The 18,875-nt window shown below is 44.7% G+C and overlaps 1 protein-coding gene across 4 annotated transcripts in view; it reads left to right on the top strand.

The window, feature by feature from the left end:
- Positions 1–869: 869 nt before the first annotated feature.
- THOC5 (THO complex subunit 5) overlaps positions 870–18,875 on the top strand; it is a 32,925-nt gene continuing 14,919 nt past the window's right edge. The window contains exons 1-14 of one of the 4 annotated variants that reach the window (XM_082640646.1): positions 877–938; positions 1,655–1,732; positions 3,138–3,269; positions 5,656–5,799; positions 6,711–6,824; positions 6,973–7,070; positions 8,941–9,087; positions 10,482–10,596; positions 13,821–13,953; positions 14,674–14,706; positions 15,982–16,059; positions 16,714–16,754; positions 16,987–17,086; positions 18,715–18,823. In XM_082640646.1, the coding sequence (XP_082496772.1) occupies positions 3,174–3,269; positions 5,656–5,799; positions 6,711–6,824; positions 6,973–7,070; positions 8,941–9,087; positions 10,482–10,596; positions 13,821–13,953; positions 14,674–14,706; positions 15,982–16,059; positions 16,714–16,754; positions 16,987–17,086; positions 18,715–18,823 (1,208 nt within the window). In that variant the 5' untranslated portion in view covers positions 877–938; positions 1,655–1,732; positions 3,138–3,173. Of the gene's footprint in view, positions 942–1,642; positions 1,733–3,137; positions 3,270–5,655; positions 5,800–6,710; positions 6,825–6,972; positions 7,071–8,940; positions 9,088–10,481; positions 10,597–13,820; positions 13,954–14,673; positions 14,707–15,981; positions 16,060–16,713; positions 16,755–16,986; positions 17,087–18,714; positions 18,824–18,875 lie in introns of those variants that run through there. The other 3 variants (XM_082640648.1, XM_082640649.1, XM_082640647.1) reach the window with 3 other exon arrangements.

Genomic DNA, 18,875 nt, shown 5'->3' with positions numbered 1-18,875 from the left:
CTTGATTCTGCCTCCGTTTCAGGAAAACTGGTGCTGGAGTCACTGATGGAACCAGTTAAATATTTACTATAACCATGGTGTCTTTTCTTCATCTGCAAGGAAATTGGGCAGGTGCCCCAGGCAGGGCCAGCTTCGCAGGTCCACCTGGCTGATCTACCCCACTGGAGGTTATTGCGTTCCCTGAGCTACTTTTGGGGAGGGCCTCCTTCTACCAGAAGGAAATACACTGCATAACCAGGGATTCAGGACATCAGTGTTTCTACCTTCAGATGAGTAGGATTCACTGAACCTCATCAGTACGATTCGTACCAGGGATAGAAACTACTTGAAGCTGTCAAATGCTGCATTAGATATGTGACTCTGCCCTAGGGCAAATCGGGCCTAAAATGGGGATGAACTTAGGGGTGGGGGGAGAGGCGGGGTAAGATGGGATTAATGCCCACTTTGAGTTGCTGCTCTCGCTAGAGTGGGATGTTCGGGTGAGTATGACAGTGGTTAAGAATCCAGGTTATGGAAGCAAATTCACAAGTGTCCAAATCATGGCACTACGACATTCTTGCGTTATCTTGGGCTCTCGACAAATTCATTCAACAAATACTTGGCCGAGCACCTACTAGTTGCGCATTGCTTTAGGCGCTGGGGAAAGAATGAACGAGGCACATAGTCTTTGCCCTTGCAACTTCGGTTTCCTGGTTTCAGAGGGCAGCGTGAGGCTGTTGGCCGGCTGGGACCCGCACAGACAACCCAGGTGCCACCATCTCCTTGTCCCCTCGCAGCCCAGCAGCCGCCCGCACCGCTTGGTGGCTGCGTCGGGACCCTTCGTGCTCCGCTTCCGGCCTCCGCGCCTCACTTCCGGTCGGCCGTTCCTTCCTTCCGCTTCTCTATGGTGCGCGAGCCGCGGGGAGTGGCTCGTTGGCTGTTACAGGTCGGGGTGCCGTGTGGTGAGGAGAGGACCGGGGTGGGGCTGGGCGGGCTGGGACTGGTGTGCGGACCTCCCGAGGGCGTCTCCGGGCTGGGGTCTGACTCGGTTCTCCGTCCTCATTCTCCGGGGACCCCGGCCGCTCGGCGCCGCACTCTCAGCTTCCTCCTGTGGAAAATGGTGGCTGCAGCATCGTCAGGCCTTACAGGGCAGCTTCTAGATAACGACCACCACGGTGGTCACATTTATTATGCGATTGTGTGTGCCAGGCACTGTCTACTGTCTTGCCAAAGTCAGGATTTCCCACACTTAACGCTTTTCGGGTCCCTCTGTGAAAAATCAACTTATCTTGCACGATTGTTTACTAAAGGCTTTTAATTGAGTCACTTTTAAAATTTAAATTTACTTTAAAAGAAAAATTTAAATCTTTACTATAAATAGAAAACTTTTCTCACTTGTCCTAGGCAGAAGGTAGTGATAAAAATTAATGTATTTAATATGTAAAGGTTATCGTTAATAATTGTGGCTAGATTTCATTGTCTAAGGATCTGAGATAGAGTCCTTTTGTTAACAAAAGGACGTTGTCATTCATAGATGTTAAAGACTAACTAGGGAAATGACACGTTCTCCTTGAAGCAATCAGAAGTTTCTAAAAAGAATTGAAAGGGATTAACCTTCTCCGTAGGTTTTTAACATTATTAACCACTTGTGTACCATCTAAAGCCCTGCTCTCAGATCATCAGATCTCAGATCATCTTCATCGCCTGCCCCAGTGGAGTGCCTCCTGCATTAATGTCCACAGCCACCTCTGAGGTAGGGATGGCTATTTTCATTTGTTCTGGGAGGAAGTAGATGCAGAGAAAAGTGAAGTTACTTGTCGCAGGACTCATAGCCATGAAATAGAGAACTGGAGACTCCAGCCCAGGGTTTCTCTGACTCTGACTCAATAAGTGTTGGTGACAGATTCACTGGGGTAGGGGGGTTAGTGCCGCCCACCTCAGGGGCTGCTGGTGACAGTCAGTAGAGGTAGCAGAGAGAGGATGCTTTGTGACGCTAGAGGCCCATGAATGTATGTTCTGTTCTTTTAAATTTTTTATTTTCTATTTTATTTTTATTATTTTCTTGGCTGCGTTGGGTCTTCGTTGCTGTGCGCGGGCTTTCTCTAGTTGCAGTGAGCAGGGGCTACTCTTCGTGGCTTCTCTTGTTGTGGAGTATGGGCTGTAGGTGCGTGGGCTCAGTAGTTGTGGCTCGCGGGCTCTAGAGCTCAGGCTCAGTAGCTGTGGCACATGGGCTTAGTTGCTGCGCGGCATGTGGGATCTTCCCAGACCAGCGCTCAAACCCGTGTCCCCTGCACTGGCAGGCGGATTCTTAACCACTGCGCCACCAGGGAAGTCCCTGTTCTGTTCTTTTAAATTTTCGCGTCAACCAGGGAGTTGATGGCATCATCAGATGACATGGTGGCAACACTACAAGATACAGTAATATAGTTGTCAGGAGCACTGCTGTGGCATGAGTTGGACCCTAGCTTTAGCACACTAGCTGTGTGACCTTGGACAAGTCATTCACCTTCCTGACCCTCAGTGTTCTCACCTGTAAAATGGTGCTTGTTCATATCTGAGAGGATCCTTGTTATAAGAACCAAATGAGAACATACCCTTAAAGTGCTTAGATGAAGGTCAGCACACAATGATCAATCAGTAGTGTTGAGAATGGGGTTATGTGCCTGGCTGAGGAGTTTGGTCAGTGGGGTTGTGGTGGTGCCTTTTTTTTTTTTTTTTTTTTTTTTTTTTCTGTACGCGGGCCTCTCACCGCTGTGGCCTCTCCCGTTGCGGAGCACAGGCTCCGGACGCACAGTCCCAGCGGCCATGGCTCACGGGCCCAGCCGCTCCGCGGCATATGGGATCCTCCCAGACCGGGGCACGAACCCGCATCCCCTGCATCGGCAGGCGGACTCCCAACCACTGCGCCACCAGGGAGGCCCCGTGGTGGTGCCTTTAAAGGAGGTGGAGTTGGGGAAGATGAGTTCATTTTGAACAGACTGAGGGACGATTCTGCTTTTTACAGAGGATTAAATTGAGGCTTTGGAGGATTGATGACTTTTCTTGAGTTACCAAGAGTGTAAGCGGGCACAACTGCTAGTTAGACTTCAGTATTCTGACTCCAGGAAAATCTCCAGTTCCAACTCTGGAAAAGCTCAGAAGCTTTCTCCTCTTAACAGGTCTCTGCTGTTTCCTCCTGACTTCACCAAACAACCATGTCATCGGAATCGAGCAAAAAACGAAAGCCCAAAGTGATCCGAAGTGATGGAGCTCCATCTGAAGGGAAGCGTAATCGTTCTGAAACTGAACAGGTGAGATCAGCCAGGGCTGCTGTGCTGCTGAGAAATTGCAGCTCGTGGCCAAGCACCTGGTTGTGGGTTTGCAGCAACCGAGGGTCATAGGCACAACCTCCCAGGTGGCCTCTGTTTGACCAGGTTCTTGGAATTCCCTTGGCTCTTCAAGACCCGAGTATCCACATCAGATTTAGCTGCAGCATCCCAAGAACCAACAAGCCTGTGTTAGACACGATTAGTGCCTGAACAGAGAATGCATTCTAGTATGGTGTGTGTCTCCAGCTTTCCTGATGGTCAGAAGAAGGCAGTCCGTTCGCAGCAGGCCACTAAGGCTTTGGAGATGTGACATCCCTGGTCTGCTACTGAGACAGTACCAGAACCATGTAGCCAAAGAACGTCTTCTGAGGCCTGAGTGCTCTCGTAGTCAGCAGGTTCTTCTTTTGCTGTTACTCTGTCCTTGAATATGTCAAGCTAATTTATGACTTAACTATTTTTTTCTTCTCCATTATGGTTTATTACAGAATCTTGAATATAATAATATGATATATATATATAATATATAATAAACTCTTCCTCCTTGTGCAATGCAATAGAACCTTGTTGTTTATTCATTCTATATATAATAGTTTGCATCTGCTAATCCCAAACTCCCAATCCATCCTTCCCCTTGGCAACCACAAATCTGTTCTCTGTGTCTGTGAACCTGTTTTGTAAGTAAGTTCATTTGTGTCATATTTTAGATTCCACACGTAAGTGGTATCATATGATATTTGTCTTTCTCTTTATGACTGACTTCACTTCGTACCTAATCTCTAGGTCCATCCATGTTGCTGCAAATGGTATTATTTCATTCTTTCTTATGGCTGTGTGGTATTCCATTGTCTATATATACACCACATTTTCTTTATCCATTCATCTGTCGATGGACAGTTAAGTTGCTTCTATGTCTTGGCTATTGTGAATAGTGCTGCTATGAATGTTGAGGTGCATGTATCTTTCCTAATTAGAGTTTTGTCCGGATATGCCCAGGAATGGGATTGCTGGATCATATGGCAACTCTATTTTTAGTTTTTTGAGGAACCTCCATACTGTTTTACATAGTGTGCACCAGTTTATGTTCCCACCAACAGTGTAGGAAGGTTCCCTTTTCTTCACTCCCTCTCCAGCATTTATTTGTAGACTTTAATGAAGGCCATTCTGACTGGCGTGAGGTGGTACCTCATTGTAGTTTTGATTTGCATTTCTCTAATAATTAGCGATGTGGAGCATCTTTTCATGTGCTTCTTGGCCATATGTATGTCTTCTTTGGAGAAATGTCTATTTACTGTTCTGCCCACTTTTTGATTGGGTTGTTTGGTTTCTTGTTATTGAGTTGTATGAGCTGTTTGTATATTTTGGAAATTAAGCCCTTGTTGGTCGCATCGTTTGCAAATATTTTCTCCCAGTCCATAGGTTGTATGACTTAACTGTGTTGATTTTTTGGTTGGTTGTGGTTTTTGTTTGTTTTTTAACTAGAATAGAGAAACATACCAGCTTCAATTTAAATGGAAGATGATGCTTTCCTCAGATTTAGGAAATTAAAATTAACGAAGAACCTTATCCTTTGGGAGGTATTGATTCTGACTCTTTTTTTAAAAAATTAAATTGAGGTATAATTGGTATATAACATTATATTAATTTCAGGCGTACAACATAATGATTGATATTTGTTTATTTTGTGAAATGATCACCGAAATAAGTCTAGTTAACATTCGACGCGTTACATAGTTGTTACAAAATTTTTTTTCTTGTGATGAGAACTTTTAAGATCCACTCTCTTAGCAACTTTCAAATATGCAATACAATATTTTTAATTGTAACTGACTCTCTCTTAAAGAGATGTGTTTGTTTATTCCAAAGTCTGGGAGACCAATTAGGATATTTTAGTTTCTGCTAAAGCTTGATTTGACCATCTAAACACCCATCAGTAGAAATTTGGTTAAATGAATTCTGGTTCATCTATATGTAGCCATTTTGATGGAGATTTATATTTATTGTGATGGGAAATTGCACTAAATAGCATGAACAATATGATCCCATTTTTTTTTTAATGTATTTATCCACAATACTAACAATGGAGTTACTTCAGGCTGGGAGGTGAGATTATAGGCAAGTTTTCATTTTGTTTTTGATACTCCTCACTATGTTCTGAATCTCTGACACCAAGCATGCATTACTTTATAATCAGAAAGAGGAAAAGAGGAATTCTTTTCCATTTTGAAAAGAAGAAAAACATTTGATTTACAGACCAGATCCTTTAGAGACCTGATTTGGGGCTTCATTGTTACTTATCTCAGCCAAGTGTCCCTGTTCCAACAGAGAGACTTTTACTCTCCACCCAAGGCCTGTATCCTTGCCTCCACAGGAAGGTAAATACTACAGCGAGGAGGCTGAGGTAGACCTGCGGGACCCTGGCAGAGACTATGAGCTGTACAAGTACACGTGCCAGGAGCTGCAGAGGCTCATGGCCGAGATCCAGGACCTGAAGAGCAGGGGAGGCAAGGATGTGGTAAGGAGTGGGGCTGGGAGGACACGGACCTGGTGGGTCTGCATGGATGGACCTGTTTTGCACCTATCAGAGCCCTTCTTTGTATTGGTCTTACATCCTGCCATCATCAGGGGGTTAGAGCCTGAGGGCTCCAGAGACCTGCCTATTAATTTATTGTAACATCACCACCCAGTTATCAATTACAGTCATGAAAGTACAGGATAATTAATTTTGTCCATAACTGTAATTTGATAATTCGTCCAAATGATATTTATTAAGTGCTGGGCATGGAGAAATTATGGTACATGTCAATCACCATTGCTATTATAAGGCTAGATATGTACAAATAAATCACAGAGGCCAAAAATTAAAGTATTAATATTAAATGAAAAAAAAGGTTTCAGGCTAGAGAAGCAAAACGGTGTGACTGAAAACTGAATGGGTAAGTTCAAAACAAAACAATCCATATTTATCCAGGAATCTCACTTATTTGTGCTTATACTGGCCAATATTGTTAAGATTATTACATTCTATCTATTTTACTGTAGTCAAGTTTTACAGCTGTAATTCTGCTATTTTCATTTAAATTATTCTGTAATGTTGTTTACAGAGGTCAAGTTGTATGGCATGATGTTGCCATTGTTAGGATCTCTGTGTACATTGTGTAGAAACAGCTATTGTTTGCATTGGCTGCCTTTGCTCCATCTTTGATTCCTGTTACTTTGGTCCAAGCAGAAATTAGTTTTTTATGCCTGGGAACCTTAAGCATTCCCTTATACAGTCATTCTTCCATTTCCCCCTGACACTTCTTATGGTTCTGAGCTCCTTCCAGTGTCTGTTTTTGGCTCTGGATGAGGATGAGCAGTGAGGGGCTGAAGGAAGCTGAGCCAGCTCCTGTTGTCAAGGTCTTTACCAGTTTTTTTGGCCTGCAGGCAGTTGAGATCGAAAATCGGAAGATCCAGAGCTGTGTGCATTTCATGACTCTAAAAAAGCTTAACCGATTAGCCCACATCAGGTTGAAGAAAGGAAGAGATCAGACCCATGAGGTAGGAGCTGAGAGATTTAACCCTCCTCTTCTTCCTTCTCATCCCCTCTTTAATCTCCTTTACCCCTTTTCTGAGTTTGCTGCTGCTCTGCTTTGCCCCACCCCACCCCAACTTGCCCCACTCACCTCTGACCTTGTCCTCCTTTCAGGCCAAGCAGAAAGTGGACGCCTATCACCTGCAGCTCCAGAACCTGTTGTATGAGGTGATGCACCTGCAGAAGGAGATCACCAAATGTCTGGAGTTTAAGTGAGTTTTGGAGCACAGGGCTTTGGCAAGATGGTCTGTTGGTAACTGCTTTTTCCTGCATAGCTCAGTGTGAGCCAGTTTCTTTAAAAAGAAGTCAGATGCACTTGGAGACTACAGGATCTGGGGGGAAGGGTGAATAGATCACTTTGAGTGGGAGAATTGGAAGCAGTAGTTCTAGGCTGCACAAAGAACCTCAGAAGCCTGTCTGACCCTTTTGAGTTTTGCGCTCTGAACCTGGTGAAAAACAGTTGTCTCTCCCCAGCAGGCAGAGCCTTTGCGTTACCAGTTTGATTCCTGAGCACCCTGTATGGGAGCAGCTCACTTCCAGTTACATCTTTTTAACCTTTTGGCCCAGCTTTCTTCTCTAAAGTTCCAGCATTCATTTTTGCAAATGGATTTCATTATTAGGAACCTGAACTTCTTGCTGCCTATCTGCCTTTAGGTGAACAAACTACGGTTTGTCAGTGTCCTTAAACTGTGATGCCCCTTGGCAAATCCAAGCTGAGAGATGTGAAAGAGGAAGGAATAGATAAAATAAGAGAAGGGAACGTGTTCTTGCCTCGTCAGATCTATTTGTGTAAACTGAAAGGAGTCAGGTTTTATTTGTAATAAACTTGGGATGAGGGGGACCACGTTAGGCATTGGGTCTGGTGTATGCTGATTTTTGAGAGGCATCTTTATCTGCTTCACAAGTCCATCCACATAATAATATTTAAATACTAATAGAAGTGAAATCCACATCAGGTACCTGAGTTAATAGTACTGTACAATTGTCAGTTTCCTAGTTTTGACAATGTATTATGCTTAGATAAGATATTATCATTGGGGGAACCTGGGAGAAGGGTTCATGGAGGAAATAAACTCTCAGTTTAAGACTTACAAGAAGTTTCAAAAATAGTACTATTTAAAAAGAAGAAAGATAGGATGCTCCACCTGAAACCGTTGTTCAGATGAAAGCCAGCAAACCCTGTAGCGAGGCAGGTGGCCATGTGGAAGGATCAGGGGCCCTGGAATCAGACAGCCTGGGTTCAAATCCCAGCTCTGCCTCGCCCTAGCTGTGTGACGTTGGGCAAGCTGCTTACTGATGGAAGCCTCTATCTCATTTGAAAAATGGAGATAAAAATCCCCATCTCAGTTATTGTGTGTCACTGTACATCAACAGAGCCTCTAGATCTTTTCACATCTGGTCATACTATGTTGGATCTTCCCCATGCTATATTTAGGCAGCTAATAGTTTGAACTTAAGTGTAGACTCTTCTGTTTATTCCTGTTAAATGGCATTTCTTGGTTTCAACCTGACAGTCTAGACCTAGACCATGGTGTTTTTATTTGATTCTTCAAGCTCTTAGCTCTCTTGCACAGCTTGGAGAGGTCTGTAAATTTCATAAGTGTATTTTTAGGTCTTCAGCTAAACCATGGATATAAGCTTGGGCAACATGGATAAGGATCCTGTGGCATGTCACAAACTACCTCTCTTCACATTGAAACACCTGCTAATGAGCATTTGCTGAGAAGACTGGATTCTAGGTTCCTTGGTAGCTGTAGACCAGGGCTGAGTTGACGTACACGGGGTGGAACTCTGGGCCTGTTTAAGCCACAGTTTGGGTTTCTGAGGGCAGCAGCTTGACATTGAGGGTTTTTTTGGTTTTTTTTTTGCGGTACGCGGACCTCTCACTGTTGTGGCCTCTCCCGTTGTGGAGCACAGGCTCCGGACGCACAGGCTCAGCGGCCATGGCTCACGGGCCTAGCCGCTCCGCGGCATGTGGGATCTTCCCGGACCGGGGCACGAACCCGTGTCCCCTGCATTGGCAGGCGGACTCTGAACCACTGCACCACCAGGGAAGCCCTGACATTGAGTTTTTGACTGCAGATCAAAGCACGAAGAAATCGATCTGGTCAGCTTAGAGGAGTTTTATAAGGAGGCTCCTCCAGATATCAGCAAGGTGGAAGTCACCATGGGAGACCCTCACCAGCAAACCCTTGCACGTTTGGACTGGGAGCTGGAGCAGCGGAAAAGGTAGCGTTTCCTCCTTCCTGGCCTTGTTCACCTGTGCAGACACGGACCTTTATCCATGAGGGACAGTGCTTTGTCCTGACCCAGGATCAGATAGCAAAGTACTGTGGAACCAGCAGAATAGTCTCTAAGACCAAATCCTGTTTTGTGATTAATTCACACTTAGCAGTTCACACTTGACCAACTGTATCATAAGTGGGGTTGGAATTGCTTAACGCCGTTATGAGAAAGAGTAACCTTTCCTTTAAAATTTTAATGCCTAAGACCTAAATACCTTTTGTATTATTAATCTGATTTTTTTTTGCCTTTTCCCCCACCTGTAAGCATATTTGTGTGGTATTGCAAAGCTTTGTAAACATTATTTTAGAAGGTTGTACAACATTCCAGGGTAAATTGTAAATCACATAATTGTTCCCATATTGAATTGGACTTTTAGGTTGTTTGCATTGTTTTGGTATCATAAATAATGCTTTGGGGCACACCTTTACATATAAAACTTTTTGTACTAATAAAGAGCTTTTATTTATTAACCGTAAGTAGAATGTCTATACTGTGTAATTTAATCTAGATCTTCCTTAGAATATGGTATGTATATTTTTTTCATCCTGAACTTTTTATGGTTGCATCCCTTCCATCATGGTGACCTTTTACCCTTTCATGTTTGTACATGAGTTCCAGGGCTTTTGGTTGGCACATTTGTTCTGTTTTCTGTCAGAGAAGCTGCTGTTTTTAATTCCTTGCCTTTTTCTGTTGTTGAGTATATTTTGTGCCTTTGGTCTACATAACGAATTTAATAAGTACTGAGTCTGGATCTTAGGGACTTGGTGTCAGTTTTTTAGCAGATGGGGCTGGCTTGTCACACCCCTGTCCAGTACGTCAGTTGCCCTTGGCTAAGCCATAAGTGTTCCATTCCTGTGGCTCTGGTCTGGAGTCTATCCCCACTCTGCCCCACTCAGGTCCATGAGCCTCATTTGTGTCCTATAGCTGCTGTGTCCATATATTTGTGAAAGTTCTGGGTCTAGCCTCTGAGGCAAGAAATGGAGCAGTAGGTGATACCAGTGGTCATGGGCACAGCCTCTGGAGCAGACAGGCATGGGTTCAGAGCCCAGCTCTGTGCTTGCTCTTACTGGATGACCTTGGGCAAGTTATCTACCTCCCTGAGCCTTCGTTTCCTCCTTCGGGGATAAAAAAAGTCCCTATCTTCCAGGGTTTTTATAAGGATTAAATGCCATAATGCTTGCAAACCATTTTCCAAAGTGCCTGGCACATAGTAAGTGCTAGGTAAACATCAGCAGATAATCGTGACTGCTGTCATTAGGTAGAGTCTGATAGTGAACAGGTGTGTTGGGGTGTCCCTGGAGAGCATCAGACGACAGTGCTCTGTCTTCCCCCAACAGGCTGGCGGAGAAGTACCGAGAGTGCCTGTCCAACAAGGAGAAGATCCTTAAGGAGATTGAAGTAAAGAAGGAGTACCTGAGTAGCCTCCAGCCTCGTCTCAACAGCATCATGCAGGTGAGGGTCTCCCCACACCCGGCCACCTCCTCGGCTTTTGCTTTGCCTTCACCACTCAGTGACACATTGCTGACCTGAGACCACCAGCAGCCACATCACCCTGTGGGTTTTGTCGGGTCTGTTACCCTAATCAGTGTTAGAGCACAGTGCAAGGATGGTCCCGTCTGCATGCCCACAGCAGGTGTGATAAGGTTGTGTCCTGTGTGGAGGAATTGCTGGCAGGATTGGCTCTGGAACGTATACACACACGTACCTCGGCGTTTTCTTTTCACCCAGCGCCTATTCCGGGTAAAACGCTTTCACAAACTGTAAGTTTAGTTTACACCTTGCATGATCTCCACCAGCCCACAGTCCCCGGGTATCTAAGCATGCTTCCACAGATGTCTATTAGATCCCCCTGACTGCACCTCAGGGGCCAGCTGCTCAGCAAATCTACTCGCTCTGAAAAGAACTTTACTCATATTTGAAAACCGTTAGGTACCTTAGGAGGAAAAGTCCCCACTTCACCTGTAAAATGTAATTTCTTTCTATATAGGTGACCTGATTTTTGTTTGCTTTGTGAAGCCAGATTTGATCTAAATCTTTGTAGTTTTATAAAGCAGGGTAAATGGCTAATATGGAGGAACTTTGTAAAAGGACCCTAGTGAAATTGAAAATTCACTTTTGTAGGATCTGGCAAGATCTACATTTCTTCTCTTCAACTCTAGGCATAGAATTAGAGTTAACAAATATGCTCAGTAACACTTCATATAGGACAAAAATCAGAAACTAAAAATTTTGGTTGTACTTAAATTTTTCCTGTTAACTGGAAACACTGAATGCTCCTAAATAGGGTACAGGTTAAATAAATAGGGTACAGGTTAAATAAATTCTTGTGTGGTTCAGTCTTACACCTATAATGGAAGTATGGAGCATCCTGTTACTGACAGAATAACTGGATAGAAAGATCTGTTAAATTATGAAATCAAAAACTGCAAGTTGTAGAACATGTAGTATAATCCCATTTGTATACCTTCATTTACAAAGTATTCGAATGGCTGTATGTATATGTAAGTCATGTATGTGCTTAGAAAAGTATGTTTTCACACCAAACCATTAACAGTTACCTTTGGTGGTTGGGAACTGGGAATTTTTGCCTTATAAACTCGAATACAACTTTTAAAAAAAATGTACATATACTACTTAAAAAAATAATTTTATATAAAGAAAAGCATACAACTCGTAAGCATACTCACAGTTCAGTGGATATTCACTGTGTACACATTTGTGAACACATCTGTGTAATCAGCACCCAAATCAACAACATTAGCAATTTTCCAGAAGTTACTTTATTCCCCTCCCAGTCACTGTCCCCCCACCCCATAACCATTAATCATGACTTCTAACATCACAGGTTAGCTTGGCCTGTTTTTGTTGGTTTGTTTGTTTTGTTTTATTTTGACTGCTACGGGTCTTCGTTGCTGCGCATGGGCTTTCTCTAGTTGCGGCGAGCAGGGGCTACTCTGTTGTGTGCGGGCTTCTCATTGTGGTGGCTTGTTGTGGAGCACGGGCTCTAGGCACACAGACTGAAGTAGTTGTGGCACGCGGGCTCAGTAGTTGTGGCTCACGGGCTCTAGAGCGCAGGCTCAGTAGTTGAGGCGCACGGGCTTAGTTGCTCCGCGGCATGTGGGACCTTCCCAGACCAGCACTCGAATCCATGTCCCCTGCATTGGCAGGCGGATTCTTAACCACTGCGCCACCAGGGAAGTCCTGGCCTGTTTTTTAACTTATATAGATGGAATGATATAGTACATATTCTTTTGTGTCTGGCTTCTTTGATTCAACAGTTTGTTTGTGAGATTTATCTAGGTTGTTGTGAGTACCAGGAGTTCATTTATTCTCATTGATGTTTAGTGTTTGATTTGGAGTGTTTCCAGTTTGGGGCTGTTGTGAATAATGCCACTAGAAGCCTTACACGTGTCCTTTGGTGTACATGTGTACACATTTCTTTTGAATATATACCCAGGAATGAAATTGTTGGATCATAGTATGCTATGCGTATATTTAGCTTTGGTATTTAGTGAAACAATTCTCTAAAGTGATTGTACTGATTTTTGAAATTCCCACCATCACCATGTGAAAGTTCTAATTTTCCACCTCCTTGATGTTGTCATTTTTCTTGATTATAGCCATTCTGGAGGGTATCTTTTATGGTTTAAATTTCCATTTCCCTGGGGACCAGTGACGTTGAGCACAGCACGTTTTATATACTAATTGGTTTTTGGAGTACCTCATTTGTGAAGGGCCTATTAAAGTCTTTTGCTCATTTTTCTGTTGGGTTGCCTGGAATTCTTTATATTTTCTGGAGATGAGTCTTCTGCAGGTGTCTTTCCTTTTCACTTTCATAATAGTATTCTTTAATAAGCAGATGTTCTTAATTTTAATACGATCTAGTTATCAGTCTTTTCCTTTCTCTGTCCCAAGGTCATGGAAATATTCTTGTATTTTCTTATAGAGCCCTATTGTTTAACCTTCCACATTCAAATCTATGGTCTTCCTGGAAGTGAATTTTGTATATAGTGTGAGGTGAAGGTCAGATTCTTTCCCCACATAGGTATTCAGCTGATTCATTTATTGAAAAGACCATTCTTTCCCCCACTGTTCTGCAGTGCCTTTTTTGTCATAAATCAGATATCTGTATATGTTTGGGTTTGTGTGTGCGTGATCTAGTTGTCTGTGCACCAATATCACACTGACTTATTACTCTAGCTCTATCAGAAGTCTTGATGCTCAATAATGTAAGTCCTCCAACTTAATTTTTCAGGATTATCTTTGTTATTCTTGGCCTTTTTTATTTACATATAAGTTTTAGAATCAGCTAGTCTATTTTCATCTGCTGGGACTTAGATTGGATTGCATTGAATCCATAGATACTTTCGGGAGAATTGACATCTGGGCAGTATTAAGCCTTGGAGGCCATTAACATGGCATATATCTCCATTCATTTAGATCTTTCATTTCTCAGGTGTTTATGTAGAGGTTGACACACTTTTGACATTTAGGTATTTGATGTTTTCTTGATGCTAGGCAAAATGGTATCTTTTTTTAAAGTTCATTTTCTTACTGTTTTTTGTTGTTATCACTTTCATAAATAAAAAACTGTATACTAAGTAACTAAGAAGCCACATGTTCCTGTGTGGACTGCCTATAAAAGAAAAACAAAATCCCTTCTTCCTTGCTCGCAGGCTTCGCTACCAGTGCAGGAGTATCTGTTTATGCCCTTCGACCAAGCTCACAAGCAGTATGAGACAGCCCGACACCTACCACCTCCCCTGTATGTCCTCTTTGTCCAGGCCACTGCGTATGGGCAAGCCTGTGGTAAGTATGGGGGCTGGGCAGGGAGGGGCTGTGGGAGCAGCAGCTGTGGCCAGTTGAGTCATTTGGAAGCACCTCCTGCTGAGGAAAGCTCCCTGGCCCTACTCAGAAGCCCTCAGGTGATAGATGCCTCCCCCCTGCACTGCCGGGCATGGCTGCTTTGACCAGCTGGCCTGAGGCTGGACTAACCTGATGGGCATTTCAGAATGGATGGCTTTGAATCTTTGATGAGCCTGACTGGTGGGCTATTGTGTTCAGTGCCCAGGCAGCCTATCTGGCCTCCCAAGCACTCACCCCATCAAGGCACACTTGGCAGGTGGATCAGTGCCTCCTGCTCGCTTCAGAGAGAGGGTTTGGTGAACGCAGGTCCCAGCCAGCTGTCTCAGGCTTTCACCAAGCCCTGGAACAGGCTGCATGCCCTAACAGTGAATTATGGAAGGAGAGGAGGTGTCCTCATTAAGCTTGAAGGCAGCCCATGACTCCACTAGGATTTTGAGAAGCTTTTAGAGATCCTACTTTTTGCCCTACTGCAAGCTTTCACCCAGCACCTAAATTTTTCTTCCCTATGCCCACCCCACTGCATCAGACAGACACACATTGCGCCAGTGCATGCCTCTCCTCCCAGCCATGGGCATCAACACATTACTGTCTCTCTTCTTGTGTCTTCCTGGTCCTTTTGATCCTCTCCCTCCCCTTTCTTCTCCCTCCTGTTTTCATCATCAGCTCATATGAAATCCTCCCAGCCCCCTAGACAGGGTGAGTAATTTTCTTTTCTTTTGTGTTTAAAACCCAGCCTGTTTCCATTCCCATTTTGCTGTAGAATTCCAGGAATAAACTAGTCAAAAGAACAGGCTAGCGTTTGCCAGTGTTAAAGGGGGCAGCCAGCTTGTTTGGGATGAGGTGTGATGGTTCATGAGGGTTGTCAGAGATAAGCAGTGGTCAGCCACTTAGGAATATCTCAGGGGCCTGCCACTTGGGGGAAGTTTGTCATCCCTCTTTATGCACTTGAACAAACCCTTTCAGGCTCCTGTGACTACCTGCGTCTCTGTATACCCTTTTGAATGGAGAAGGAAGGGTGATGGCCTATCTGATCTCTCAGCGCTAGACCCACGGAGTTGCACAGAGGCAGGCCCAGGCATTGCTCATTGAGGTGTCAGGCCTGGTGCAGGGAGCAGGCCACTTAGCTTTGTGTTTGAGACACCAAGCTCAAGTTGAATAGATTTGGTCTTAAATCCTAGCTTATTTACCTCTTGGCTGTTGTATCTAACTTCCCCGAGCCTTAATTTTCTCATCTGTAAATGGTTAGAGTAATAGTATTGCTCCTATAGGATTGCTGTGAGGATTAAAAATTAATTTTTAAAAGTAATTTTGTAGTTAAAATTCAGTCCTCCTAACCCAACTGGGCAGCCACCATCTGTCAAGTCCCTGTTTCATAGGTGCAGAAACTGAGGCTCAGGGCAGTGACATAACTTTCCAGGTTGTAAGTTTGGGAGTTGGTTGAGCAGAGACTCAGGCCGGGACTGGACTGCAGGGTCCAGGTTCCTACCCACTGTCCTGCTGCCTCCCAGTTAAACGTTCCGGTACCGGGCAGGTGCTCGGTGCTGGGTGTAGTGCAGAACAGAGAAAAAGAACTGAGGGGAGAGCTGTCGTTGCCAGAATGTGGACAGTTACAGGTTCTGGATGAGAACCTTTAAGACAGTTGGTAGAATTGTGCCATGTGGCTTTCGGCCATCGATTTGGATTTCTGTGCCTTGGTGTAAGCCTGAAAAGAGAGGCATTCACCCCTAGTCTCAGGTGATGCTTGGCCAGGAATCTGCATTTTGGGTTCCTTGTTTTCAGTAAATGATGGGAAAAAGACTTAGGTTTCTCACTTTACTCCTCTTCATCTGGAGAAAGAACTTTTGCCCTCCAGCCCTGGTCAGTAAGAAGGTGTGACAGAGGCAGAAGAGGTGCAGCCCCAGGGCGGGCCTGCTCATGTAGTTTAGCTCCATCTCTCAGCAGCTTTCACAGGAAGCTGTTTCTTGCTCCTAGATAAGACGTTGTCTGTGGCGATTGAAGGCAGTGTGGATGAGGCCAAGGCTCTGTTCAAGCCTCCCGAGGACTCCCAAGGTAAGTGGTGGTCAGGATCCTCCCCCACGTCTACCGTAGCTGGTTCCAGAGATGCCAGGTCACCACCGAGGGCCAGTGCTGGTCCTTTGGTAATTAGCCGTACTGGTTCTGTGTGGCAGGGAGCCTTAGTGCTCGGGGTAGACAGAGAAAAGCACTGCCTTTGGATTTCAACCTGCCTCTCACTAGCTCACTGATCCTAAGTTCTTTAATGTTTCAGAGCCTCAGTACTCTCCTGTCAAAACAAGATAGTAATACCTCATGTAGAATTACTATGTGGATTAAATGAGGTCATGCATGCAGAGCCCTTAGCATCGTCCTCAGCACACAGTAACCCCTCAAATTATATGAGCTTCTGTTATTGTTGTTTATACTACTGTTATTACTGCCACCACCACCACCAGTGGAGGGGCTTGTGGTCCACAGGATGACATTAAAAATCACTGAGAAAAAACAGGGGTGATGGGATTGTAGGTCATTTTTCTTTTCCTTGCATCACTCTGTTTTCTATACTGAATAAGAAGCAGCAAATTTATTATTTATTCTAAAGAAACCCATTTACAAAAGCCTGGGCCCTATTATGCGCCCTGGGTTGAGGTGCTCTCAGGAGAATTGGGAGCCTTCTCACCTCGAGCTGCCTTCTCTCTGTCGCTGCAGATGACGAGAGTGACTCGGATGCTGAGGAGGAGCAGACGACGGTGAGAGTGTGGGGAGTGCCGAGCGGCTGCCCTAGGGGCCCACTAGTTCGTGGGTACCATCCCCCCTTAGAAGCAGAAGAAAGAGGTTTGAAAGAAAGGGAGGCTGAGATCCTGGCAGCTGGAGAGCTGAAGCACGGGTCTCAGTAGTGAGGCCCTGGCCAGCAGGAAGGTGGGGGGACAGGGGAGATTCCCGTGAGCAGTGCTTACCGGCTCCACCCTTTCCTTTGTCCAGAAACGCCGGCGACCCACACTGGGAGTTCAGCTGGACGACAAGCGCAAGGAGATGCTGAAGAGGCACCCGCTGTCCGTCATGCTGGACCTGAAGTGCAAAGGTCTGGCTCCCCTTGGTCTGGGGGATCTCATAGCGCCTAGGAGTGCAGCCAGCTGCCGCTCTGCGGGGCCCAGCAAGCTGATGCCTCCTTGCCCAGGAAAAGATTCTGGTTTCATATTTCTGTTTTCCTTTGTTGTTCTTCATGGAGTTTGATTTTTTTCCCCCTCCTAAGCCATAACTTTGAAAACATAGCAAAAACATCAGACACATTAGGGATGCTTGATGGAACTACACCTCTTTCTGAACTTGACAGGTTAGATACACAGAACAAGTTGCCAAGAGTATGCAGGCTTTGAGTAATATGACCAACCTGCTTAATTTAATAAATAAAAGTAGAACTTCGTATTTTGCAGAGACGATGGGTTTTGAAACTGGCTTCATATGGGTAAAGGAGCACATGGTAAAGCATCCCAGCAGGATAAGAGTTAGCAGTCAGATGTAAGTTTCCTTCTCACCCCAGACTTCCAGACCCCGGTCCTGGTCATTACCTCCAAGGGCAACCATTGTGACAGTTTCCTATGTATTTTCAAGAAATAAACTATGCATTTAGAAGCTTTTACACACGTATATACTTATCCCCTTCACCTTTTATTTTTTACATAAATGGAAACACTCTACACACTTGTCCTCTCTTTGCCTTTTTATAAAAAAAATTCTGAGATAATTTTAGACTCAGAAGAGTTTCAGTGATGATACAAAGATTTCTCACCTGCTCTTCACCCCAATATCAACATCTTACTTAACCACAGTACAGTTATCAAAATCAGTGTCAGTTTCATTGGTACAATACTATTAACTACCAAACTTATTCACATTCCCCTGATTTTTCCACCAGTGCCCTTTTTCTCTTCCAGGATCCAATCCAGGATCTCATGTTGCATTTAGTCGTCATGCCTCTTAGTCTCCTCCAGTCTTTGCTTATCTTTCATGACCTTGACACTTTGGAAGATGAGGTTTATGTATTATGTAGAAAGACTCTCAATTTGGGCTTGTCTGTTGTTTTCTCCTGATTAGACTGAGGTTGTGGGTTTTGGGGAAGGAATACCACAGATGGCAGTGTTCACCGTCACGTCTTATCAGGGGTCGGAGGTGTCACTTCGTCTTGTTACTAGTGATGTTAACCCAGATCACTTGGTGATCCCTTGATCGCTTGCTTTCCACGTTGTATTAGTTAGAAGCAGAGTCTCTAAGTCCAGTCCACACTCAAGGGAGGGAAATGAAGCTCCACCTCTTGGAGGGAGGAATAGCAAAGCATTTGTAGAGACTCTTTTTTTTACTCAATGTTAAGTTGCCATCAAGTTGTTTTTATAGGGCTTCCCTGGTGGCGCAGTGGTTGAGAGTCCGCCTGCCGATGCAGGGGACACGGGTTCGTGCCCCGATCCCGGAAGATCCCACATGCCGCGGAGCGGCTGGGCCCGCGAGCCATGGCCGCGGAGCCTGTGCTCCGCAACGGGAGAGGCCACAGCAGTGAGAGGCCCGCGTACAGCAAAAAAAAAAAAAAAAAAAAAAAAAGTTGTTTTTATAGTGAAAGATCTTAAAAGTCTTGTTGACTTTCCTTTCTATAACACTGTTGACGCTCTTCTAGTGTTTAACTCATAAATGATGTCTTCTTTTCCTCCTCCCCTCCAGATGACAGTGTACTGCACCTGACTTTCTACTACCTCATGAACCTCAACATCATGACGGTAAAAGCCAAAGTGACAACCGCCACAGAACTGATCACCCCCATCAGTGCAGGGTATTGGACAGGTGCTGCGGGGGGTGGGGCGTGGGACGGGGGGTGTGGTGGG

The sequence above is a fragment of the Mesoplodon mirus genome (assembly GCF_964341445.2).
Source record: "Mesoplodon mirus genome assembly, chromosome: 13".
Lineage (NCBI taxonomy): Eukaryota > Metazoa > Chordata > Mammalia > Artiodactyla > Ziphiidae > Mesoplodon > Mesoplodon mirus.
The sequence above is the reverse complement of the archived record's forward strand: the minus strand, read 5'-3'. Positions and strand labels throughout refer to the sequence as shown.